Source organism: Ctenopharyngodon idella, chromosome 6 (genome assembly GCF_019924925.1).
Source record: "Ctenopharyngodon idella isolate HZGC_01 chromosome 6, HZGC01, whole genome shotgun sequence".
Lineage (NCBI taxonomy): Eukaryota > Metazoa > Chordata > Actinopteri > Cypriniformes > Xenocyprididae > Ctenopharyngodon > Ctenopharyngodon idella.
Genome location: NC_067225.1, coordinates 2,321,329 through 2,349,068, shown reverse-complemented (window position 1 = coordinate 2,349,068; position 27,740 = coordinate 2,321,329). Strand labels below are relative to the sequence as shown.

Here is a 27,740-nt window from a genome sequence, read left to right as displayed (position 1 = left end):
ATGACAGAAATTTCATTTTTGGGTGAACTAACCCTTTAAAGCCTATTGGATGAAAGCAAAACTTGAATTTTGTTGATTTGTAGGATGATACCACAGCAGAGCTGCTTCATAGCTGATTCAGCTTTGTTTCATATTTGACAAATTTTGCAACATTGACACTGTTATTGAACTGAACTGAATCAACATTGAACTGACTTCTGCTGAGTAATGACACTATTGTCTTTTTAGAGCTAATTGAATTCTGTTTGCTATAAAGCGCTATAGAAATTAAGGTGTTTATGGAAATAAACAGTGTTTTGCCGTTTGATTGACTTGCGACCATTCTGTCTCTTCCCGCAGGATACCCGTCACCGCTGGGCGCTTCAGAGCACGTGTCCAGTCCCGTGTCTGCCAGCGGGCCTCCATCCGGTCCCCTCCTGTCCACCTCCGGCTCTAGTTCAGCCTCGTTGGAGGGTGTGGATGGCCAAACGCTGCCGCAGCAAAACCGCCCGGGAAGCCAAAGTGCCGCCTCTGTCTCCGGCAGCAGCGCCTCAGGCTCTTCCGCCACCCCAACACCCTTCAACCAGAGCCAGCTTCACCAGTTGCGTGCTCAGATCATGGCCTATAAGATGTTGGCGCGCGGGCAGCCTCTACCAGATCACCTGCAGATGGCAGTGCAGGGTAAGCGGCCCATGCCAGGCATGCCACAGGGACCATCCTTGTCCAGTTTGCCACCGGGTGGTGGAGGAAGTGCCGGTTTCAGCCGAGGACATGGTGAGCAGAGATTTTACACAGTTAAACTACCACACATGTATCTGACGGCACAAGTTATTTGGGTTGTTCTGTAACTGATAATGGGATTCATTATTTGGCCAGATTTACTAACAGCTTGTGCCAGCGCAAACCCTTAAATTCAAAATTGTCTTCTGTGTGCTACCTCGTTTCTAATTCAGTTCAAGTTCAGGAGCTGTATTTTTCTCAGTTCTCTTCTGAATGATGGAGTGGTTCTTAAGAACATTCAGTCATCTGTGGTGACTTTAGTAAAGGGTTAGTTTGTGCCGGTTGCTCTGCAGGGATGGTGGGACCTAACATGCCTCCTCCTGGACCTTCTGGAGTTCCAGCTGGTGTTCAGGGCCAGAACCACAACGGACCCCCCAAACCATGGCCTGAAGGTGAGAACGCATCCGTGCAGCATGTAACGATTGAGCTTCTTGAATGGAAATGCAGCCTGTGATGATGTATGTCCTATGCGACAGGTCCTATGGTCAATGCAGCAACCCCCTCCAACGCTCCTCAGAAGCTGATGCCACCGCAGCCCACTGGACGTCCCTCACCTGCTCCGCCGTCGGTGCCACCGGCCGCCTCACCGGTCATGCCGCCACAAACCCAATCACCAGGACACCTGGCCCACCCGTCTCAGTCCACCACCATGGTGCCGCTGCACCAGAAGCAGAACCGCATCACGCCAGTTCAGAAGCCCTGCGGTCTGGACCCGGTTGAGATTCTGCAGGAAAGAGAGTACAGGTGAGACACAGCAGAACCGCATCCAGAGTGACACTCTGACGGCCTTCAAACAGCAACGGCTTTGATAGCAACGCCAAGGTCATGGGTTCAATTCCCAGGATAAAATGTGTACCTTGAATGCAATGTAAGTCTGCCAAATGCATAAATGCAAATGTTCTGTGAGAAAAAACAAACTATGTTTTTGTTGTTACTTGGTACTGGTACTTTAAAAGGCTGAGAGCAAGTATTCAGGATTGTGGGTAATAGTTCAAGATTCAGCCATTATCTATGTTTCCATCCAATATTTCATATTTAACTTGTGTGCAAAATTGGAATGTCGCATAAAACATAGCACCAATTCCATCCCATGTCTTCAAATCGTCACTTCCTGGGAAATTGGTGCAAAATATCTGTGATAAAAATGGAAGTTGCTGCAATCGGGGCAGAAGCTGTGTCTCTCTTTTCCTCCATCATAAGTGACTTGTGTCTCAGAGCAGCAGACGAAGCGCAATAAACGCTGTCATGTTCTCTTGTGTTCGGATGCTGGTGTTTGGGAACGCAATCATGTGAGATGCTTCTGGGAATTAAACTAAATCATTCTGATGACAGACTTTGACTCAGGCGTTTCAGAACCACCAAACCAACATTTGAGATGCTGTGATGCGATTGGTCTGCTGGTTAGTCCAGTTATCCAATCACATCCACTGTTCAGGCAAAGTCATGTTAGTTTGTTGCACATCTTGGGATTTATTCAGTAAATGTGTTTCCATCGTAGTTTTCTTATCGGATAAAAATTATCTGCCTCAATTGAGCGCATACATATTTTGTACACATTTTTAGAATTTGTGCGCATCTTTGTTGTTTCCATCCAGCTTTTTTTATCTGATATCCCAAAATTTGCAACAAAAAAAAAATAAATGAAAAAAATAAAATAGGTGGATCGATGCATAGTGATTTGACCACTAATTTGAATATTAGTTTTGTACCTGTCCGTCTGCAATGGTTCTGTCTCTAATACTTTGAGCCTGAGGTTCAGCAGTTCAGCAAATGTCAAATGTCTGATTTTTTTTGAATGATTGCGCTGATGACATCACGGATGTGATAGCTCTTGTGTGACTCTATTGTACCAAGGACCAGCTGAGACAGGAGCTCTTCTGATGCTTTGTTTTATGATGTGTCTGCAGGCTTGAAGCTCGTATCGCACACCGTATTCAGGAGCTGGAGAATCTTCCGGGGTCTCTGGCTGGAGATTTGCGCACCAAAGCAACTATTGAGCTCAAAGCTCTCAGACTGCTCAACTTCCAGAGACAGGTGACAGCTGTCTGGACCTTTCAAACATTCACTCAAATACAGTGATCCATGTCAGGCTGTTGGCATATTCCTAGTGGCCACTGCATCAGTTCATCTGGTTTAGGTCCTTTGCCAAAACTGCCCTGACAGATTGTGTGTTTGCTTCCACAGTTGCGTCAGGAGGTGGTGGTTTGCATGAGACGAGACACGGCCTTAGAAACATCACTGGACTCCAAGGCCTATAAGCGCAGCAAGAGACAGTCGTTACGTGAGGCGCGAATCACAGAGAAACTAGAGAAACAGCAGAAGATCGAACAGGAACGCAAACGCAGACAGAAACACCAGGCAAGCGTCTCTACCTCATTCACACTGGCTCATTGTTTCCCTGATACCTCTAAATATCTGAGACTACACTGGAAATCTGGGACAGAAAACCTGCAAATAAACGGACCATTTTAGGATTTAAAGGAAAAGTTATGATGCAAAACAAATCACAAATTTTTGCTCAAAGATTTTGAGCTCTATTTCTGTGTGACTAGACAATAGACAGATGGAGATAGATAGATAGACAGACAAACAGATGGATATTGACAGACAGACAGATGGAGATATATAGACAGAGAGACAAGGCAGTCTTCAGACAAAAACATACAGTACCAAAATACATGATTACTTACACTTATGTAGCCCCGCCCCTTTTCAGCGCTGCTCTCGTTGTCTTTTGTCTTCCGGTTTGTATTTCCACAGCGAACTTACGTATTTATGAATGAACTGCTCATTTTAAAATCTTCCCGGTCGACTGACATTTGTTAAGACATCTGCTTTAAACATTACAATGCTCATGATAACTTTCTTTAACTCTACAAGAAGTAAATCCACTTCACCAGCTAATTATTCTTTGACAGCGATGCCATAGAAATGTACAGAGCTACCGCGAAAACGGAAGTTGAAAGACAATATTGTAAAGATGGCGGCGTGCTTGTTTCTCTGGCGCATAAGGTCTATACAAATATAGTATACATAAAGTGCACATTTACACATGGATGAATGGATATAGATAGATAGACAGACGGACGGACGGACAGACAGATAGATAGATAGACAGACAGACGGATACTAACAGACAGACAGATGGAGAGAGATAGACAGACAGACAGACAAGGCAGTCTTCAGACAAAAAACATATAGTACTAAAATACACGATAACTTACACATATAGAGTATACATAAAGTGCACATTTACACATAGAGAGATTAGATATAGTAAATTCACACATATGTAATACACATGTATTACAGTAAATACATGATTTTCAAATAGCCTCTATATATATATAAACATGCAATAAATACACTCAATAAAAATGAATGTGGCAATTTAGACAGGCAGATTATTAATAATATAGAACTATATGTCAAATGTTGTTGATCAATTGACTCAGTACAACCAGTCAGATGTTGTTCTGAAGCTTAAGATGTTCTTTGGATCATCTCAAATCTCATGATCATCAGGTTTAGTTTGTGTAGCTCTGATAGACTTTCTCAGCTGCTCACTCATATCGTTATGCTAATCGTATGATTAGTAATGAAATATTTAGTATTAAATTAGTGTGTACTCTAATTTCACTTCAACTAGTGTTCTGAGACTTTTGAAGCCCACTTCAGTCATTGCTGTAATTCCCATGATTCTTTGTGCTCTGGTGCAGGAGTATCTCAACAGCATCCTGCAGCATGCCAAGGACTTCAAGGAATATCATCGCTCCATTACAGCAAAGATCCAGAAACTGACCAAAGCCGTGGCCACGTACCATGCCAACACTGAGCGCGAGCAGAAGAAGGAGAATGAGCGCATCGAGAAAGAGCGAATGAGACGCCTGATGGTGCGTCTCACACACACACACACACAAACACACACACACAGGTCGGAGGTGTAGCTCATGATGTGTGTTTGTGCGTTTTTCGATAACACTTTACAATAAGGTCTCATTTATTAACATTAGTTTATGCATTAAATGCATTAAGTAAGATTAGTAAATGCTGTAGAAGTATTGTTTATTGTTAGTTCAAGTTAATTAATGTAGTTAACAACTGAAATCTTGTTGTAAATTGCTACCCATTTTTCTTCAGGCTGAGGATGAGGAGGGTTACAGGAAGCTCATCGACCAAAAGAAGGACAAGCGTCTGGCGTATCTGCTCCAGCAGACGGACGAGTACGTGGCCAATCTGACGGAGCTTGTCCGCGCCCATAAAGCTGTCCAGGCCCTGAAAGAGAAGAAGAAGAAGAAGAAGAAGAAGAAAAAGAAGCTGGAGAATGCAGAGGGACAGACGGGGACTCTGGGACCAGATGGAGAGGTGGGTTGATGAGTGCGTTTACTGTGTCTGTGCGTCCAGATGAGCTCACTGCACTGAATGCTGTTTCCCACAATGCAATGCACTCAAACTAGAAGCGAATATCAACCTTGACTGTAAAGGGCCAGTCATACTAGATTTTGAGCATGCAAAATTTCTTCGGACTTCGGAACAAACCTCTTCCGGAAGCTGAAACGTGCTGCGTAACCAATGAGGTTCATTCTCATGTGTTACACAGCACATTTGAGCTTCCGGAAAAGGTTTGTTCTTGTGCGTAATTCATGTTCGGGTGAGCTTCATCTTTGCTTCGCTGAGAAAAGTTTACATGTGAGAAGACGCCTAAATTAAATCTTTTCGTCAAAAAAAGCGATCGAGTCTCTTCAGAAAATTTGGACTAAACTGCTTGATTCATAGGGATTCGTTTTCTGATCTGTTTATGAACTTTTTGAAGCATCAAAGTGGTAGTTGCAAAGGCAGTCAACGGAGGGACAGGCATATCTCAGATTTCATCAAAAGATCTTCATTTTTGTTCCAAAGATGAACGAAAGTCTTATGAGTTTGGAACGACATGAGGGTGAGTAATGAATGGCAGAATTTTCATTTTGGGGTGAACTAACCCTTTAAGAAAGCATCTGATCATAGCAATAGGAATATGTTTGCACCAACTCTGCAATTCAGCTCTCCAGTCACGTCACGTTTATTAATAGTACTTTATACAATAGATTGCTTTAAAGCAGGTATCTCCAACCCTGCTCCTGGAGGGCTACCGTCCTGCAGATTTCAGTTCCAACCCTGCTCCAACACACCTGTCTGTAATTATCAAGCAACCCTAAACACCTTGATTAGCTGGTTCAGGTGTGTTTGATTCGGGTTGGAGCTAAAATTTGCAGGGCGGTAGCCCTCCAGGAGCAGGGTTGGAGACCCCTGCTTTAAAGTATTCAGCTTTACAGTATTAAACATTAAAAAAGTGTCAGTCTCTTTTAATTAGAATTGTAACTTCAGTTTCTACTATAAAACAGCTCTCCAGTGTGTTCATGTTTTTACTTGTGTCTGACCTCGAAGGACTGAAACAGAAGAAATAAACCGGAGAAGAGTCACACCTCAAAGAAGGCGGAGCCCCAGAGCCACACCCACCTATTACACAACCACCACGGACATTGTTTACCAGCTAGAATGAACTTTTCCAAAAAGTTTGCTTTGGCAAGCTGTTTCAAACACCAAATGAACTTTGTTTTGGCCTGATTCTGTTTGAAATTACGTAACACCAGTTAGTTCTTCGATTTCACTTAAAGTATAAGGTCACATGGTGACTTATCATTCTTCTATTCGTCACACATCTTAAAACGATACGAATTTGCAGATCAGAGTTCTCCTAGTCTCGCGTAACCAGACCTTCAGTCTGACGGCAGAAGGTCTGGACTCTATGGCAGCTTTCATTGGCCAAAGACCGCCCAAGAGGACATTTGACTGACATGTCACGCAACCAATCACAGTTCGCATTGTACCGCATCATGTTTAGGGGTGTGAAAATGTAAAGTCGATGTCCTTACAATAACAGACCGGCGTGCATCTAATAAATTATTCATTCAAGAACGTTGTGCAAGTTTACTGGATCAATGGAGCCGTGAACTCCACATACTTTTGAAAATCCAGCGTATAGTTGATTCTGGTAAGCGCTCATTGTCACGGTTGTAAACACGACGGCATTCTTCTTCCACGAAGGGGTTTGGCGTCACAGCATTTGTTTCCAGGCGGAACATTAAAGAACGCGACACACACGTCTCCTGGACATCCTGTAGAATTCAACCAACCAGATTACGACTTTGAAAATCCTAAAGTGTTTCCAGTTAAGCCAGTGTTGCCATATGCATCAGACGTTCAGCCAACAGTCTGTGGGCGTGACGTCTGAGGGTGAGACTAGAGTTCACTAAACCTGATCTTTGGAAAACCAGGAAAAGCAAAACTTCTTCGTATGAGCTTGCATTTTCAGCATTCGTATATGTATGAATGGAAGTGGATGGAATGAAAAGGTGTAGTGTGATCAGCCCTTAACATCTCCTTTATTTGATCAGGCTAATAGCATTTAAGACATTTTAAAGGGTTAGTTCACCCAAAAATAAAATTTAATTACTCACCCTCATGTCGTTCCACACCCGTAAGACCTTCGTTCATCTTCAGAACACAAATTAAGATATTTTTGATGAAATCTGAGAGGTTTCTGATCCCCAAGAGAAAGCAACGTCATTACTACATTCAAGGTCCAGAAAAGTAGTAAAGACATTGTTAAAATAGTCCATGTGACTACAGTGGTTCAACCTTAATGTTATGAAGCGATGAGAATACTTTTTGTGTGCAAAAACAAAACAAAAATAACGACTTTATTCAACAATTTCTTCTCTTCCCTGTCAGTCTCCAATGCTGTTTATGTTGTATAGACAGTGCAACGCTTCCAGGTTCTTCCTGGAAGAACGGCGACTCTGTATTGGCCGATGCTGTTCACGTGAGCAGCATGACGCATGCGTGTGATGCTGACGCATTAGCCGGCCATAGAACCAGGCATAGAACCAGGAAGCGCTGCACTATCAATACAACGTAAACAGCGTAGGAAAGCCACTTATCTAAAGGTGGTTTTGATGCTGCTGCTGTTGATAATGATGTTTAAAGCCCCTAGATGAGACAAGTCAGATGAGTGATCTCCCAGTGAAGGTGATCCACGTGGACAGTGGGAAAATTCTGACCGGAGTGGACGCTCCTAAAGCTGGACAGCTGGACACATGGTTGGAGATGAACCCTGGGTAAGATCACCATCACAATCTGTACATCTGCTGTCCAACATGATGAATGGATCATCTCCACTGACGGACGCTCTTTCTCTCTCTCTTCAGTTACGAGGTCGCGCCACGCTCGGACAGCGAGGATTCTGGGTCAGAGGAGGACGAGGTGCCTTCAGCTGCTTTCTGATAGTGCAAGATTGATTAAACTGACAGCAGAAGATTTATTAAAGATGTTCTTCCTGACAGGAAGAGGAAGAGGAACCTCCTCAGCTTCTGCCCTCTCAAACTCCTGGGGAGGAGAAGAAGAAAATTCCCGACCCAGACAGTGAGGACGTGTCAGAGGTGGACGCGCGTCACATCATAGAGTAGGACAAACTCTCACATCTGATGCAGCTTGAGCGTTACTGTTAGGGATGCACAATATATCAACGGCCATATCGGTATCGGCCGATAAATGTTAATTTCTCTGTAATCATTAACGGTTCATTAAAAAAAGGGTTGATATATTAAAGCTGATAAATTAGCTGATAAATTGCAGTTTCTGCAGTTAAAGGGTTAGTTCATCCAAAAATGAAAATAATGTCATTTATTACTCACCCTCATGTCGTTCTACACCTGTAAGACCTTCGTTCATCTTCGGAACACAAATTAAGATATTTCTGATGAAGTCCGATGGCTCAGTGAGGCCTCTATTGAGAGCAAAGCCACTGAACCTCTCAAGATCCATAAAAGTACTAAAAACATATCTAAAACAGTTCATGTGAGTTCAGTGGTTCTACCTTAATATTATAAAGTGACGGGAATACTTTTTTGTGTGCCAAAAAAACAAAATAAGGACTTTTCAACAATATCTAGTGATGGCCGATTTCAAAACACTGCTTCAGAGCTTTACGAATTTCAGCAATTTAGCCGTTTGATAGGAGATCTGAATCACTAATTCGAAACAAAAGATTTGTAAAGTTCAGAAGCTTCATGAAGCAGTGTTTTGAAATCGGCCATCACAAGATATTGTTGAAAAGTCATTATTTTGGGTTTTTTTGGCACACAAAAAGTATTTTTGTCGCTTTATAATATTAAGGTACAACCACTGTACTCAAATGAACTGTTTTAAATATAATTATGTTTTAAGTATTCTTATCACTTTACAATCTTTAAAACCACTGAAGTCACATGAACTGTTTCAAATATGCTTTTAGTACCTTTATGGATCTTGAGAGGTTCAGTGGCTTTGCTCTCTATAGTGGCCTCACTGAGCCATCGGATTTCATCAAAACTATCTTAATTTGTGTTCCGAAGATGAAGGCCTTACGGGTGTAGAACGACATGAGGGTGAGTAATAAATTACATTATTTTCATTTTTGGGTGAACTAACCCTTTAAGGTTTTAAAATGAAAGCAGTTGTCCACTGTATTTGTTTCACTTTTGTTTTTGTAATCAGACTCAGAAAAATGTATATCAAGATTTAAATTTATCAGCCAATATATCGGTTATCGGCTTCCAAATATAAAGAATTATTGGTTATCGCTATCGGCCGATAAAGTTCATATTTATTGTTATCGTTATTGGTCCGATGAGAAAATTAGGTTGATATATTAATGCTAATAAATTAGCTGATAAATTCAGTTTCCTTGTATTCTGCAGTTAAGGTTTTAAACTGTCCACTGTATTTGTTTCCATTTTGTAATCAGACTCAGATATATCAAGATTTACATTTATCAGCCAATATATCGGTAATCGGCTTCCAAATATAAAGTGTTATCGCTATCAGCTGATAAATGTTAATCTTTAATGTTATCGCTAACAGTCCAATTAGAACATTAGGTCGATATATTAAAGACAATGAATTATGGATTATTTCCTCCTGTTGAACCACTTCAGATGGACGCTGCTGCCCATGAGGGTTTTGATTGGTGTTTTCCGCATGACGCGACATGTCAGCACGCAGCAAAATATGCACACTTTAAAAGAGTTTATGCACAATATGTGTGGAAGTTTTTCACAGTGAAAAAGAGGACATCAGAATTGCAATTTGCCATAGGAATGTAAAATTATTTTTACAATTTAAGGAGTCTTTAACTGGCATAAAGTAGGCAACTTTTAGTAAATGATTTTGGGAAAAAGGTTTCTTTGTTTTCTGCAGTTAAGTTTTTAAAATAAAAACAGTTGACCACTGTATTTGTTTGCCTTTTGTTTTTGTAATCAGGCTCAGAAAAATTTACATCAAGATGTAGATTTATCGGGCAATGTATTGGTTATCGGCTTTCAAATATAAAGAATTATCAGCCAAAATATAGGTGCATCCCTAGTTACTGTGATCTTCAGTGTTTACAGGCCAATTATAAGCTATCAGTGCTGCAGTCTCAATCTGTGTGTGTGTTTATTTATTTTTTTGCAGACATGCTAAACAGGACGTGGATGATGAGTACGGTAGCGCTGCGTTCGCGCGTGGGTTGCAGTCATATTACGCTGTGGCTCATGCGGTTACTGAGCGGGTGGACAAACAGTCGTCTCTGCTGATCAACGGTCAACTCAAGCAATACCAGGTCATTCAGCACTATTACCAAACATTTAACATCAAATCTTTCAATATTAGCGGTCGACTGATGTGGGTCTTTTAGTCGCCGATATCTTAGAGCAGCTGATCGATACATACACAAAAGATATTATCGATGCTCTGATTGTTTGTGTGCAGATCAAGGGCTTGGAGTGGCTGGTGTCTCTGTATAACAATAATCTGAACGGGATCTTGGCGGATGAGATGGGTTTGGGCAAAACCATCCAAACCATCGCGCTTATCACATACCTCATGGAGTACAAGCGTCTAAACGGACCCTACCTCATCATCGTGCCGCTCTCGTCAGTCAATATTTAGATTAGCTTTCATACTTAGATTTGTTCACACAGAGTGTCTGTTTTTATGAACACTGTGTTTCTCTGACAGAACTCTGTCTAACTGGGTCTATGAGTTTGATAAATGGGCTCCTTCTGTTGTCAAAGTCTCGTACAAAGTAAGTGACTCTTTCCATCTGGACACACAAGAACATTTGTGTTGAATGCTGCTGGATGCAGATGTACTGATATACTGTAATAAACAGAGAGAATATGAATCAGTGTTGGGGAGTAACTAAACTACTAACTACTTTTTCTACTTGGTTGCATTTCGCTTCTGCTTTAGCTTATCAAGTCAAGTAATGCTTTTAAAGCTACTACTTAACTAAAACCAAACTTATTTCAATCTTAAAACATTCAAACTTCAAGATTTTAAAACTACTTCAAACTTTCAGGTCAGGCTTTCTCAAGCCAACATAAAGTTTGTCTTCTTGACAAACTTTTTTATCTAGTTTGAAGTTAAAATCACAAAAATTGAGCCCGCTGACAGGTTTTAAAGTACCGTTTTCATGGAAATGCAATGTCCAATTTCAAAATGGTTTTCACAGGATGAATTTTAAGTGTTTCAGTTGATACCTAATTTATGATGATTACTAAAATATGTGATGGGGAAAAAAAGGCAATAAAAAAGACACTGACAGTTAACAGTCTGTCACTTTGAATAAATGTTAATGTATTAAGGACATAAATAATCAATTTCATGGTTACTTTTAGCAGCTTCAATATAGTGAGCCACTGTTTATTAGTAGCTTATTGTGTAGTTAACCACTTTATGAAACGGGTAGCTCCTCTGATGTGGCTCATTGCCTCCCCAACACTGATGAGATTCTCTTGGCTCATTGATGGACTTGAGATCATGTGATATGTGTTCAGGGATCTCCTGCTGCTAGAAGAGCCTTCGTACCGCAGCTGCGCAGCGGCAAGTTCAACGTGCTGCTCACTACTTACGAATACATCATCAAAGACAAGCAGGTGCTGGCCAAGGTAAATCTCGCAGGGTTCTTGTGTGTTCAGACGGATGTATGTTTGACCCTCTCAGCTCTCAGCCCTCTCTTGTAGGTGGGATAAATGTGAGCCATGCTTGTGCGCCACGGTTCATGTGACCTTTGGCCTCGATCAAAGACGCGCTGATGAGCTCATGTCACCTGATACAGATTCGCTGGAAGTACATGATAGTGGACGAAGGTCATCGGATGAAGAACCATCACTGTAAGCTGACGCAGGTGTTGAACACGCATTATCTGGCACCGCGGCGGGTGCTGCTGACGGGGACGCCGCTGCAGAACAAGCTCCCGGAGCTCTGGGCGCTGCTCAACTTCCTGCTGCCCACCATCTTCAAGAGCTGCAGCACGTTCGAGCAGTGGTTCAACGCTCCCTTCGCCATGACCGGAGAGAAGGTACGCCATTCTGCCTGTTTAAAGTGCCCATATTATGCTATTTTAAAGGTTGTTCATTTTGTTTTGGAGTCTCTTACAATAGGTTTAAATGCATCCAAGGTCAAAAAACACTTTAATTTTCTCATAATATCCATTGCAGCATCAGCTCTTTTCTCACAGTGTCGGTCTCTCTAAACCCCTTTCTGAGAGCTACACTGCTCTGATTGGTCACATGGCCCTGTCTGCTGTAATTGGTCCACCACTTACAGAGTGTGTCGGAAACCAAACGTCCATTAGCATATCTGAATTTCAGCTCAGTCGGTTTTACCTTATCAATTCCAGCATGATTCAAAACAAAATCATGAAATGAATTTAAATGTACTGTAGCACTATGTTGTGATAAAGGAAACTAATATGATTCCCATCTTTTAAAAATTAATATTTTATTCTACATATGAAGGGACATAAAGAGTAGTAGATCACTGATCGGAATCGGACGATTTTCCGCATGATTGGCCTGGACCGGTAATCGGCCGGTCAGTCTCACATTATTTCCGATTCCGAGCCAGTCCGTTTTGTTGCCAGCGGCACAGGAAATAACGTCACCTGCTTCTCACTTACTCGTCTCTTCGCTTCAGTTAAATATGGCTTGTATTGTGCATAATTTTACTAATTCCCAAAGGTTTTGCGCTCACACCCATCAGTTTTGGAATCGCGTTAGTTGAGAAAGATAACGCAAGTTGTGTAACAGTATATTGGGTCCATGCATAAACTCTTAAAGTGACAGCAGTCTAATATTTGTGCTGTTGTCTGTCATGTTAATCAAAGAGCATATTCTGTCAACTATAGTTCTTTGAAAGAAAATCGACAGGTCACGCTTACAAAAAATTGGAAATCGTAATCGGCCAAGAAAATTGCATTTGGAGCATCTCTAGTAGTAGACATGGCTCACAATAGTGTTCGATGATGTCTCTTCCAGGTGGACCTGAATGAGGAGGAGACCATCCTGATCATTCGCCGCCTGCATAAGGTGCTCCGCCCCTTCCTGTTGCGCAGGCTGAAGAAGGAAGTCGAGGCGCAGCTGCCTGAGAAGGTGAGTTTGCCGTGTGATGCAGACTTCAGTCAATATGTGTGTGTCAAGATGTTTCCATCCACCTATTTTTAGGCAAATTTTGGGTTATCACATAAAAAAATGCTGCATGGAAACACCAAGATGTGCATAAATTGTGGATAAAATACATGTGCGCTCAATTGAGCTGAATAAATTTTTATCCAATAAGAAGACATGCGCATAAACTACAATGGAAACACATTTACCGAATAAATCCCTCGATGTTCTGAAATGCCTGAACCAAAGTCTGTCTTCAGAATGATTTGGTTTAATTCCCTCTCAGAAGTATCTCGCACGATTGCATTCCCAAACACCAGCATCCAAATGCAATTTCGTCTGCAGCTCTGACACGCAAGTCATTGGCTTCCCCGATTGCACAACTTCCATTTTTATTACAGATAGTTTGCACCAATTTCTCAGGAAGTGAAAGTTTTGTTCTCTTGAACACATGGGATGGAAACGCTGCTTTATTCGCAGATGTTTAATGCGATATTCCAATTTTGCACACAAGTTAAATTCACAACTTTGGAGTCTCAGACAGATGAAACATTTGTGCTATTTTATGTCCATGTGCAGGTGGAATATGTGATAAAGTGTGACATGTCGGCCCTTCAGAGGGTTCTGTACCGACACATGCAGGCCAAAGGAGTGCTGCTAACCGACGGCTCCGAGAAAGACAAGAAGGTGAGGAAGAGCAGCATGAATCTTTGTGTTTGTAACCTCAGACCTGGCGGAAACGCCTCTCATCCTCAGTGCTGGAAATCAAGAAATAGTTCTGCATCCCAGCTGCTCTTTATCCTCATCTTGATGCAATAAAGCAGACCAGTTGTGTGTTGTTGAACATTGTGTGTTACAGGGTAAAGGCGGCACTAAGACTTTAATGAACACCATTATGCAGCTGAGGAAGATCTGTAATCACCCCTACATGTTCCAGCAAATCGAGGTGTGGTAATGTGTCTGTCGTAGTGTGTTGATCATCCGATTAACATGTTTGTGAGGCCTTTATTGCAGTGCTGAATGTGCTGCTTTTGCAGGAGTCATTTTCTGAGCATCTGGGTTTCTCGGGCGGTATAGTTCAAGGGTGAGCGCAAATGCAGTGTGACACATTAGACGTCGCCAGGACTAAGCCTTTTTATGACCTTTATTTAATGTCTGACCTGCAGGGCTGACCTGTATCGAGCCTCAGGAAAGTTTGAGGTGCTGGATCGTATTTTGCCCAAATTACGGGCGAGCAATCATAAAGTGCTGCTCTTCTGCCAAATGACCTCACTGATGACCATAATGGAGGATTATTTTGCTTACCGCAACTTTAAATATCTTCGTTTGGATGGTGAGTTTGTGTTTCTCTTTTTCTTTAGTTTGTGGTGTTTGCAAAGTAGAGCATGATTATTATTATTATTATAGCTTATGCTGATCTGGATAAACCCGACCAAATTGCATAATTGTGGAATCCAGTCATAAAAAATGGAATTTACTGTTTAACACGGAATGTCATGAATGTCAATTTAAAAGTAGTGCTGTGCATTAAATCAAATCACGATATGAATCGTGTCTGTAAATATTAAACGGCCAAAAACATTTTAAATATGAAGTCTGCATGTTCTGCGAATCTATGTGAATGAGCGGTGCAGTTTACTCAAGCACACATGATGCTTGTGGTGTTTTCAGCGTCTGCCGCTTCACTATATGAGGACAGGAACACATGAACTTCATCTCCAGAGCTGCTCTGAGAGTCACTTCACCAGCATTTCACCATTTCATTTAACAAAACTATCATCATATCACATACAGAAGCTCAAATGTCTTCATGACAACTCACCAAAATAAAAGTTCGGTTTAACTTTATGATGATGATGACGATACATTTTTATGATGATGATGATACATTTATATATTTTTATGATGATGATACATTGCGCTTTTCTCAAACCCGAAGCACTACACAAAACAATATACAAGTACAAAAATATGAAAAACAGAAGAAAAAATAAAACAAAACAGAAGACTTCAATTTAAATGTAGGCTGCTGAAGAGGAGAGGAGTCAGAAGAGTGGAGAGAGCGAGTAGGAGCAACTAGAATACAGAGATATACTGGAGCTCATAGAGTTCATAAAGAACAGGGGAAATATGCTGGCGAGCGGTTGTGTATGTTAATACACATGCGACCGAGTTTTGAATATACTGCAGTTTCTTGATATACTTATCAGGGAGAACCGAGTAAAGTGCTTACAATAATCTATTCTCGACGTAATAAAAGCATGGATAAGCCTTTCCGCGTCAGGCAAGGATAAAGAAGGTCGAAGTCTGGCAATGTTTCTGAGATGGAAAAATGCAGATTTCGAAACCATTTTAATATATGCATCGAATGACAATCAAATAACACTTAGATTTCGCACCTGTGATGCTGGAGACAGTAAGTCAGAATCAGTGAACAGATCGAGTTATATTTGTGCAAAGCTGCCAGCATACCAACAAGTGACAGTTAAGTTTTTGATTTGTTAAGTTTAAGATAATTGTCATGCATCCACACCTTTATTTCTTCCAGGCAGGTGGTAAGAGCTGTGAAAACGTGATTAGGGTCCAGGAGTGTTCTGACATTGATCTGTGTATCATCAGCATAACCGTGAAACCCCAGACCATAGTGGCAACATATAGATGTGAAACAAAGTGAGACCAAGTACTGACCCCTGCAGGACGATCTGCTGAACTAAAGTTGCCTCCGATTTGTTTTTTCCCCAGACAAACACGCTGAAACGATAAGTTAGATAGGACTTGAACCATTCGAACACAACACCAGAGATGCCTAACAAAACACGCAACCTATCAAGGAGGATGATATGACACATAGTGTCAAAAGCAGCACTAATGTCTAGCAGGACTAAATTGCTGCATGCACCCATATCTGCAGGAGAAGGTCATTTGTGACCTGTACAAGTCTCTGTGCTGTGCTTGAAGAAATTGTGACAGAAGTATTTCACTACTGTAATACTGTATATGTATCCTCTAATAATAATAATAATACAATTATAAAACTTTATTTTTTTAAGGAGTAATCACACTTTTTCTTCCATAAAAATAAAACATTCCATAGGACCCTATTATTGTAAATATATTTATATACATTTATTATAATTAAAATTGAATTTAACCTTAAAAGTGGAATCCAGAAAAATTAAAACGGAAGAAATAAAAAAGAATTTGAGAAAAAATAAAATGTAGTTAACTAACATTTTTGTTAAATGTTTAATAAATTGCTGATTGTAGTGATTTCAATTAATTAGACATGCTTTTTGATTACTAAAATGTAATGTAACCATTAAAACGAAATCCAGAAAAATTAAAACTTGAACAAAATAAAAACAAATTTCACATGACCCTAATAACATGAAACATTCGGACTCATGGGAAATGGTCAAGCCAACTCTGCTATCATGTCAAGCAAGCATCGCTTACATTTTCTTCAGAACTGACAGACAGAAATTATTAGGGATGCTGTATCGGGCCCGATACCAAGCTCATGTACTTGTACTTGTACTTGTAAAAATACTCCCGATACCAAAGACCGATACTTCGCGTGACGTAACTGACAGAATTTTCCGTGCACAGAGACAACCACGGCGACAGCAGAAACAATGTCAGCCTCAGAGGTGTGGAATACTTCAAAATTAATGATGACAACACATACATTGCGAACTGCATGCTTTCAATCACAATTCGTTATCGATTAGTAAAGGCGGGTTAGGCGGAATGGCGCTGAATGACACAGACCAGAAGCGCTCCCTCTCTCGCGCGCTCTCTCTCTTTCTTGCGCGCGATCCCAGTTCTGACAGTGCGCGATCAGTTCTCCTTGCGCCTGAATGGTCAAATGCACACATAGTTGTCAAAATGTCCATCGTGTGGAGTGTCTCACGTAAATACAGTCGGTTATGGCTTAAGTCGACGTAAACATTTGGGTGAAAAGAGGATATGTGTCAGTATCCATGGATTCAGTTTTAAAGGGACCGTAGCCTATATTTGTCATTAATGTTAATAAAACAACAAAAGATGTTAAATAAATGTATACATGGTAAATAAACCTACTGTATCTGAAAAACAAGTTTATTTAATTTGTATCTCTATAGTATTTGTTGTATTGTTTGTAATTTGTTTGTAAATTTCTTTTTATATAACAATTATTAGTAATTATGCCCTTTTGAAGGTTATTGGACACTGTGAAATTTTTGTTCTTTAAGTTTGTGACAAGCACATAAAAATTATTACTTTTTTCATTAGAGTAATATTAAAGAAGCTGTCCTACATTCATTAGTCTCACTGTGTTGTGCTTGGAAAACTGCAACATCAAAAAAAAAAAAAAAAAAAAAGAGAGAGAGAAATTAATAAATGTATAGGCATCGGTATCGGCGAGTCCTAGAAAAAAAGTATCGGTACTCATACTCAGTCCTTAAAAAATGGTATCGGTGCATCCGTAGAAATTATATTTGCCTTCTCAGAATATGAGTTTGTGTTTTAGGCACAACCAAAGCAGAGGATCGTGGGATGCTGCTAAAGACCTTCAATGATCCGGCCTCTCAGTACTTTATATTCCTGTTGAGCACCAGGGCAGGTGGACTGGGCCTCAATCTACAGAGCGCAGATACCGTCATCATATTTGACAGCGACTGGAACCCTCATCAGGTAGCACATTCACACTGCATCATCATCATCAACATGACGATGTGTCTCATTTGTGCTGTTCAGAACTCATGTTTGTTCTGTGTGTAGGACCTCCAGGCGCAGGATCGAGCCCACCGGATCGGACAGCAGAACGAGGTGCGGGTTTTGCGTCTCTGTACCGTGAACAGTGTAGAAGAGAAGATCCTGGCAGCCGCTAAATACAAGCTGAATGTCGACCAGAAGGTGATCCAGGCCGGCATGTTCGACCAGAAGTCGTCGAGTCATGAGCGCCGAGCGTTTCTGCAGGCCATTCTGGAACACGAGGAGCAGGACGAGGTCAGGAGTATCACTCTCCCTGCGTATAGTAGGCGACAAACAGTATGTGAGCTGAGTAGTATGTCCGAATTCATAGTATTTATAAAACAGTAGGCGAAATGTATTCGGATGACCTAATACTTCTGAAGTGCGCATATGATGGACACTTTACAATCCCATGAGGCCATGAGGATTTATGAATGGCAGTGAAGTGATGCAACTGATGCCGTAGGTCACATGACAGTGACATCATGGCAAATTTAATACGTCCAAATTACAAAATACTATATAGAACATATTCTTTTAACAGTTGCGAAGCAAGTTTCAAACCAAATGTATTACCTTACTTTACAGTATGCAATTTCAGATGCATCTTCTGTCTCATTTTAGAATAAATTATAATATTCCAATATTAAACGGAATTTGCTCGCTTCATTAATGAATGCTTCATGAAAACTCTACTGCCATAAAGTCAATAATCCGAATAAGGCTGCCTGTATTAACCTGAATATTGGGTCATGCAAACACCTTGTTCAGAATATCAGCTGTAACAGAGTTTTTTGACATCTGCATGATTCTAGGTGTTACGAGGAAAAAGATTTTTTTAGTCATTATTAAGGAGATTAATCTTACAAACATTAGAAGTGAACGTGGATCACTATAAAGATGGGCAAATGTTTAGAAGTGTTTGTGATGCATTCAAAGAGGCCGGCTGTGTGTGTACATACAGTAACATATTTTTATAATGTTAAAGTGCCCCTATTATGCTATTTTAAAGGTTCCTAGTTTTGTTTTGGATTCTCCTACAATAGGTTTACATGCATTAAAAAACACTTTAATTTTCTCATAATATCTATTGTAGCATCAGCTCTTTTCTCACAGTGTCTGAAACGGTTTGATCAAGGATTCAGCCTCTCTAAACCTCTCCTTTCTGAGAGTCTGCTCTGCTCAGATGGCCCAGCCTGCTGTGATTGGTCGTAAACCAAACGCTCATCATCATATCTAAATTTCAGCTTTTCCTCAGCACTTGATACACAGTGATACGAACAGTAACAATGATGTCGGTTTTACCTTACAAATCTCATCAAATCTTTGGCAGCAGAAAACAGCGTCTTCTTGATATGAACAACATGAACCAAACTCTTCCAGTCTCTCCTACAACTACAGTGTTTGAGGGCAGGGCAAAGTAGACGCTGTTTGCCGGCAGCCAATGAAGACCATAGGCTGGCATTATGCAAATTAGTTACAAACCTACGAAGGTTCAGCAGGAAGTAAGACTGGAATTACTGACAACTCGTTTCAGGCAGTTCAGAATCACTTCTTTCTTTTGAGAGACAATAACTCAATTTATCTGCACTTTGATCTTTGAAAATTTGCAGATCTTTTACATTCACAAACAGCAATAACACACTACATGTAAGGTCATATCCAAAAAAGCATAATAGCGGCACTTTAATTTGATCTGATAATAAGAGCAAGCATCTACAGGATTCAGTGAGATAATGTTGTTTAATGAGAATATGCAGATTAATATGAATATCCCAGTAGATGTGAAGCATCTAAATCCTTATTTTTGGTGTCCATGGTCATGGATCTTTTCTCTATTTTCTGTATTTTCTGTAATTTCTGAAGCTCTGTTCCCTTGGTGTTTTTTTTTCTGTCAGGAAGAAGACGAAGTGCCGGACGATGAGACCGTAAATCAGATGATCGCCAGGAGTGAAGACGAGTTTGACCAGTTCATGGTCTCGTTTCATTTTTTCTCACTTACATTAACAAGTCGATGTCAATCACCAAATCACTAAATCCTGATTGAATCCAAATGAACTTTCATTGTCTGTTTCTGTGTAGCGTATGGATTTGGATCGACGCCGCGAGGAAGCTCGCAATCCGAAGCGAAAGCCCCGTCTCATGGAGGAGGACGAGCTGCCCACGTGGATTATGAAAGATGATGCCGAGGTGGAAAGACTCACCTGTGAGGAAGAAGAGGAGAAGATGTTTGGCCGTGGCTCCCGGCAGAGAAAAGAGGTCGATTACAGCGATTCGCTCACAGAGAAACAGTGGCTAAAGGTCAGATATACGGTTCGTTTTCTTCTCTTCTTTTGTCGGACATTTCTGATCGCTGCCTCTTTTCTCAGGCTATTGAGGATGGAACTCTGGAGGAGATCGAGGAGGAGGTGCGACACAAGAAAACGGCTCGGAAGAGGAGGCGCGATCGGGATCCGGATGCCATTCCGTCCACTTCAGGTGCTCGTGGAGGGAGAGACAGAGACGACGACAGCAAAAGACAGAAAAAACGAGGTCGTCCGCCATCCGAGAAGCTTTCGCCGAACCCTCCATCACTCACCAAGAAGATGAAGAAGATTGTGGATGCTGTTATTAAATACAAGGAGAAGTGAGTGTCAACGTTGTTTCCAAAAAGGACGGGTTATTACAAACAGGGTTCATACGGTCATGAAAATCCTGAAAAAATCATGGAATTTTAAATAGCAATTTCCAGGCCTGGAAAAGTTTCAGAAAAATAAATAAAATAAATAAACCCAGAAGGTTTTGGAAAAGTCATGGAAATTTGTTTCAAAATATTTATATAATAAGAGTGTATGTGTAAGTGATAATATTGGTTAAACAAACTACAATACTTAACGTTCATTTGATCCATCCAACTGCGGCATTCCATCAGATTTTGTTTTGCAGCGTTGAGCATAATCACACACATTTCTGTTGAGCTTATGAATGTGATGGCCAATCAGAGGCGTTCAGATTAGTCGTCGCTGAAATGAAGAGTTTTGTTCAGTGCACACGCTCTCTGACTAAATTCTGACTGAAGCTCACCAATACTCCCATCATAAACAACAAAGTGCAGATTCGATGTTAGAGATTCATGTCGCAGTGTAGTCAGCTTTCGTGATTTTAACTGGAGTGTTTGTGAGAGTGCTTAAACTCACTCTAGACCCAAGTTATGGACAGCTTCACAATCGGTCACATTCTCTGCTCTCTTTCTGTATGCAGTTTATTCCAGTTAAAATAATTTATTCATCTTGCTGATAAGATTATGTGAAGTCTTCATTTTCTAATGTATAAAAAACATTAAAATAATTCATAAATGGTTCTTAGATTGTTTTATCTGTGTAGCCAGAATATGACGTGCAGTTTCCCCAAAAATATTTTTGTGTATTCTATTAATCGGCATCTTACTGGTGTGTCAGCGTTATTTAAATAAATGTTTATTTTGTATTAAGTCAAGTCAAGTTAAGCTTTATTGTCATTCCGCTACATGTGGACATACAGTGGAACGAAATGTCATGCCTCGCAGGACCAAAAACCACATAGCTTGTCGTTAATTAGTTTAGATATGCTGTGATTTCAAATTTGAACATGGATTTTTATTCTTATTTTACATGTATACACAGGCGTTTCATGGAACGCTAGGTCATGAATATTTGCCTCAAACGTCATGGAAAAGTCATGGAAAATTATTGGTATAAATGTGTACGAACCCTGTACAAAGCGACAGTGTCAGTCGCGTTCAGTAAGTGTGCTGATAGTTACGGATCTCTGGGACGGATTCTTGTGTCTTCTAATGATTCTTGTGAAGTTGTGGAAAGCGATTTTGTGCCTCATAGTGTCGTATCTCATAGACATAGCAGATCTCAGAGAAGTGATGACACCTCATCACTGGACCACGGAGATGTCTCCATTATATTATAATTTTCTGCATGACTTGCACATCGACAACAGCACAACCTTGATTCGGCAATGATGTCTGAAGTGTTTACACTTAATGTGGCGTGAGAAAGTGACATATATGCAGAGCGGTCAGACTGAAACGGATTTCCAGAAATTAAATTTGAATAGGATTTTAAACCACACATGAATGAAGCTTGATTGGAGTTTTTGGCCGTTCACACTTGCTAAATATGATCAGACTGAGGTGTGTACAAAATCTGATTTGGACTGACAGTCTGAACAAGTCTTCGAAGACATCAAGTGTATGAAATATTCCTCACTAAGCATCCATGACTGATGTCCAACTGTTCTGAATGTTGCAGTAACGGTCGTCAGTTGAGTGAGGTGTTCATCCAGCTGCCATCACGGAAGGAGCTGCCCGAGTACTATGAGCTGATCCGCAAACCTGTGGACTTCAGGAAGATCAAGGTCAGTGTGTCCATGCCAACAGTCAGTGATTTCAGGTTTTATTCACATGTCATTTGGTTAAACAAATGTTTGTGTCTGTGCAGGAGCGCATCCGGAGTCATCGGTACCGCAGCCTCAATGATCTGGAGAGAGACGTGATGTTGCTGTGTCAAAACGCTCAAACCTTCAACCTCGAGGGCTCACTGGTTAGACACACACACACACACACACGTTTCCATGTTTAATGGGGACTTTCCATAGACGTAATGATTTTTAAACTGTACAAACTGTGTATTCTGTCCCCCTACACTAACCCTACCCCTAAACCTTCCCATCACAGAAAACTTTCTGCATTTTTTTGATTTTCAAAACATTTAATTTATTATGTTTTCTAAGCTGTTTCCTTAATTTACTGGTATTACTATCTTTGTGGGGACATTTTGTCCCCATAAAGTAGGGAATACCAGGTACACACACAGTTCCTATAGACCTACAGGCTGTTGTTGTAAAATAAGCTCAAATATCCTACCTAGTTATTTACTTTATTTGTAAAGCACTTCTTCAGCTAAACTCACTGCTTCTTCAGCACGCTGAAGACTATAGAAGCTTGTTTCCACCACAAAATAAAAAATAAAATAAAAATTGCAACTTTTTATCTCACTATTCTGACATTTTTCTCACAGTTGTGAGTTTACATCTCACAATTCGGACTTTATACCTCGCAATTGTAGGAAAAAGGGCAAAATTATGAGATAAAAAGTCACAATTACCTTTTTAATTTTTGTATTTCTTGGCAGAAACAAACTTCCATAGAAAATACATGCACAAATCTACAAATGTATTTACTTTTGCGTGCGTGTGTGTGTGTGTGTGTGTGTGTGTCAGATCTACGAGGACTCTATCGTGCTGCAGTCGGTGTTCACCAGCCTGCGCCAGAAGATTGAAAGAGAGGAAGAGAGTGATGGAGAGGAGAGTGAGGAAGATGAAGAGGATGAAGGCTCTGATTCAGAGAGTCAGTCAAACTTAAAGTTATTTATTTAAGGTGCCATCTTACTACTCAGCTAACAGGGAAAATTCTCAGAACTTTGGCTAACATTCTGGCAAGGTTCTCTCGATTAACAAATATTCTCTGTTAATAATGTCCTTAAAACGTTAGCACAAAAACATTATTAATACATCATTCATGGAGCATTTTTTCTGAAACATTTTAGTTGGATGTTCATCTAACATTTTTTAAATGTCACTACTTGTTTCAAAATGTTCAGAGAACATTCAAAACTAATGTTCCAATAATGTTTGCAGAATGATAAAATGGAATTTTCCATTAACATTTACATAACCAAGAAAAAACCTTTTAAAACTAGACTTTTTAAACATTCAGAAATAACATTCTCATAGCTTAATATGAACATTAGCAGAATGTTCTTAGAACAAATTTTTGTTAGCTGGGTAACTGAAACCAACTAGATGTTGGTCGGTGAAGTATACTTTGGTTTCTCTGTGTTCAGTACATGTGATGTGAAATTCATCATCAGCAGAAACAAAAAAGCATAAATGTATATGTGAACTAACTAGTTGGATGCCACATGTAGAGAGGGACACTACTGACCATGTGTGTTTCTCTAACGTGTGTGTGTGTGTTTGTAGCTCGGTCTGTGAAGGTGAAGATTAAACTGAGCCGTAAGGACAGAAGCGCAGAGCGCGGCAGAGGACGCAGGAGAACCGCGAGAACCCGTGCGAAACCCGTCGTTAGTGATGATGACACTGATGAGGAGCAGGAGGAGGTGATGCGCACACACACAGCACGCAAAACATTTAGTTTCATCAAACTATATGAATGATGGCATGTGTGTGACTCTCTCGTGTTTTTTTAGGATCGATCCAACAGCGCCAGCGAGGAGGAGCAGGGATGAAGATCCACATCAAACCAATAAAGAAATAAACTCATCATACAGTAAATGAACACCAACAATCCCCGTCACCTCACAATGCTTTACGCCCAGAATAATCGTACATTTACACATTCATTATGCGTTCGTGAAGAAAGAAAGAATCTCTGTGCCTGTATTGAGATGTTGTGGCTGTCAACGCGTTTGCTTTTTAAAATCTCACAGTGAAGCTGAGACTTCAGACCTATGCGAGATGCTGTTTAGACATCGTCATGTTTCTGTGACACTGAATATTAGACATTGCCATTATAGAAGAGCAACATTTGTGATCATCTGTCAAATAATTTAGTATGAACCAGTAACCTGTCAATTAATTGCACTAGTGTGTTATTTGCATGTACAGTAGATGTAATAGTATAGAAGCAGCCTGTTATTATATGATCATTATTTTGCTGTAAAAGCTGTTTATGTGTGTTATGTGATGAGTTTTAGGGCCGTTCACACTGACCCTGTTTACAGGCACTTGAGGGTTCTTGCAGACACTCTGAAACCTCATGTAAACATGAACAAGAAGCGGTTTAAGGGGCTGTTCGCACAGAACGTGTTTTCGCATTCCATTTTGCTGCTTTTCCATTGTTTTTCTATGTAAACGTGTTTGACCCCTGCACTCATGTCTCGCTTCTTTTGCAGCGTCTCGCGCATGACACGGCATTCTAAAAACGCGTTTCACGTGAAGTATTTTCCCATAGAAAACAATTATGAAGAAAACTCTTGGCTTAATGTACTAAGACAGTGACATTAAAAGACCAAACTCACTATACACCTTATTGATGATGAATAGCCTACTATATACAGACACACTGATGGGAACAGAATATGAACACAATGCGCTAAATTGCACATTAAGCGTTTTCTTTATAATGGTTTTCTATGGGAGGAAAATGTGAAACTTTGCTTGTTGCGTTCATATTCTGGACTCACGTGATTGCCTGTACAAAGTATGTTTTATTAATAAGCTATATACTGAATTTGGTATTTTAATATAACTGTCTTGAGGCATTAAGCCATGCTTCGTGGGCAATTTAACGCATTGCGTTCATATTCTGTGCTCATCTGTTTGTATATATATGAGTTATGTGTTAATGGGACCATCAAAATAAAGGTAAACCTCACTTTGTAAAGAAACACTATGCGCCTATTGACTGAACACGTAATAAGCATGTGCATTACATGTTTACACGGAGATGATAACGGTATCATTTTCAAAAACTTGTACTTTAGAAACCCGTTTTCAAAAGTTTGAGTTTTCAGGCCTCCAAAATGCGGTTGACGTGTAAATGAATGGCCAAAATGCATAAAAAGTTTTCAGTTTTTAGTTGAAAACTGTCATGTAAATGGCCCCTCGGTTTAGTCTTTTTATATCACTGTATTATTCCATTAAGCCACATTAAGCGTTTTTCATGTTAAGTGTTCTATTCCACTCTGCTGCTTTTCCGTTGTTTTTTTTCTATGTAAACATGGACTAGATCGTAGCGCTCACATAGGGCCGGTTCACCCAACACGTGTTAAAAACGCGAGACACAGGTCAGTGGAACGAAAAAAGCGCAAGGTTTTGAGACCCATTTTTTTTTTTAAATGAATATGTTTTTTTCTGTTAAAGGTCAGTCAAGTGAAAAAGGTCGCAAGTTAAACCACTTTTAGCTTGAGTGTTACGTTTTTAGAATGCTACGTCATATGCACGAGATGCTGCTAAAGATGCGAGTTTACATTGAAAAATAATGGAAAAGTAGTGCAATGGAATGGAAAAATGTGTTCTCTGTGACCTGGCCCTTGAACTTCTTTTAACTTGAGCGCCGCTTCATGCACAAGATGCTGCAAAAGGCAGGAGACGCAAGCACAATGTTAAAGACATCAGTCTGGCACGTGTTTACATTGAAAAACATTGGAAAAGTAGTGCAGTGGAATGGAAAAACACATTCTGTGTGAACGTTTAAAACAAACTGCGTCACTATACCTTGCATTTTTTCCCATTCCCACTGACTTGTGTGAACGGCCCCTTTTATTAGAATGTCCCCGTGGGATCCTGAATGAAGAAGCGGAGTTTGTCTGCACTTTCATCGGTTGTCACTGAATCGCTGCTCATTTATGTAACGGTGAAATGTGCTGAACTCTGCCATCGCTGGAAATCGTCAGCTGTCATTGAATGATGATGTCCGATTGAGTCGAATCGCTCTCCATGTGAACGGCCATTCAGTCAGACGTTTCCGTGGATTACGTGCCGTTTGAAGAGTCTGAGCGTTTCTGTTTATTCATGTTAAAGACTGTCTGTTGCTGCTCACTGATTTTTAACTCTGTATCTGGTGTTTTGTTGGCTGATTTGCTCTGTGACTGTAGATGAATCATATTATTCCTGATGTTTCTAGCAGCTCTTTAATGGCATGTGCACTTACTGTAGTGAATGTATGTTTGTGCGTGTAGATTTTCATTCACTAGATGATACCCAATAAATATTAAATCCTTATGCCTGTTTGTCCTGTAGTTTTGTTTTCCATTGAAGATGCTGACTTTGGTTGATGTGGTCTCTGGAATCTCAGGTGGTTTTCTCTATCCCAGGGGGAAAGTTTAAACAAAGTAATATATATTAGATTAGTTTAAAATAAATTAATAAAAAGGGATAAATTAATTATAAATTAATTATTAATCTATTAAATTACATTAAAATAGAAAATGATTAATATTAACAAAAATTAAACTAAAAATAAAAAATATATTTAACAGTACTTTGCTATAGTGAGTAGAAAAAATATAATGTAACTATTTTTAGATTTATAATATTTTTTAATGTATAAATTGGGTGTTTTATAAAAGATAGATGCCTTTTAAATTTAAAGATTGAAAACCCTGCTCTATATTGTGATGCTGGAACAGAGAACAGACTCTCCACAAACTACTATATTAAACTCTGAAGCACAGAATCCTCTAGAATGGCATTGTATGTTTAGAATTAAATTTTGTCCTCACAGGAATGACTGAAACAAACACTCCTCAGAAGGAGGGGACGCATACTTTTGAGTGCATCTGACAGGCAAATGGTGATTTTGTGTGTAATAAGTCAAAATAACCACTAGGTGGCATTAATGTTCATGAACAGCTTCAGTTGTGGATGTAGTTTTAACTGTTCACTGCAGATTTCGATGAACAGTAAGAATGTTTTGGATTCTGACTGTTTACATCTAAAACAAACAGTGGTGATCATGTTGCTCTCACAAAAACACTAAAGAGTAAAACTTGAAGAACCCACAGAAATCTGTTGCAGTTTTTTGTCTTCTTGTGTCACTAATGTTCTGTAGAGATGAAGGTGATGATGAAGGAGAGCACATTCTTCATGAATCTCATTTGTGTAAAAGTAGGATGTCATAAAGGTCAAGCTGAAACAACACCTCAAGAGTTCCTGCTGAACTAGGGAGAAGTTCACTCGTTT

At 40.1% G+C, this 27,740-nt stretch overlaps 1 protein-coding gene across 2 annotated transcripts in view; it reads left to right on the top strand.

The window, feature by feature from the left end:
- The window catches only part of LOC127514823 (transcription activator BRG1), a 31,389-nt gene extending 4,609 nt beyond the window's left edge, over positions 1-26,780 (top strand). The window contains exons 5-34 of one of the 2 annotated variants that reach the window (XM_051898035.1): positions 340-753; positions 1,053-1,151; positions 1,236-1,503; positions 2,667-2,793; positions 2,944-3,117; positions 4,479-4,652; positions 4,900-5,124; positions 7,786-7,916; positions 8,007-8,061; positions 8,142-8,260; positions 10,291-10,438; positions 10,588-10,751; positions 10,837-10,903; positions 11,658-11,768; positions 11,939-12,181; positions 13,140-13,253; positions 13,848-13,955; positions 14,128-14,214; positions 14,306-14,352; positions 14,435-14,601; positions 17,782-17,945; positions 18,033-18,260; positions 19,904-19,981; positions 20,088-20,306; positions 20,375-20,631; positions 22,286-22,391; positions 22,475-22,576; positions 23,256-23,382; positions 24,018-24,154; positions 24,245-26,780. In XM_051898035.1, the coding sequence (XP_051753995.1) occupies positions 340-753; positions 1,053-1,151; positions 1,236-1,503; positions 2,667-2,793; positions 2,944-3,117; positions 4,479-4,652; positions 4,900-5,124; positions 7,786-7,916; positions 8,007-8,061; positions 8,142-8,260; positions 10,291-10,438; positions 10,588-10,751; positions 10,837-10,903; positions 11,658-11,768; positions 11,939-12,181; positions 13,140-13,253; positions 13,848-13,955; positions 14,128-14,214; positions 14,306-14,352; positions 14,435-14,601; positions 17,782-17,945; positions 18,033-18,260; positions 19,904-19,981; positions 20,088-20,306; positions 20,375-20,631; positions 22,286-22,391; positions 22,475-22,576; positions 23,256-23,382; positions 24,018-24,154; positions 24,245-24,283 (4,499 nt within the window). In that variant the 3' untranslated portion in view covers positions 24,284-26,780. Of the gene's footprint in view, positions 1-339; positions 754-1,052; positions 1,152-1,235; positions 1,504-2,666; positions 2,794-2,943; positions 3,118-4,478; positions 4,653-4,899; positions 5,125-7,785; positions 7,917-8,006; positions 8,062-8,141; positions 8,261-10,290; positions 10,439-10,587; positions 10,752-10,836; positions 10,904-11,657; positions 11,769-11,938; positions 12,182-13,139; positions 13,254-13,847; positions 13,956-14,127; positions 14,215-14,305; positions 14,353-14,434; positions 14,602-17,781; positions 17,946-18,032; positions 18,303-19,903; positions 19,982-20,087; positions 20,307-20,374; positions 20,632-22,285; positions 22,392-22,474; positions 22,577-23,255; positions 23,383-24,017; positions 24,155-24,244 lie in introns of both variants that reach the window. The other variant, XM_051898034.1, reaches the window with a different exon arrangement.
- Positions 26,781-27,740: the final 960 nt, after the last annotated feature.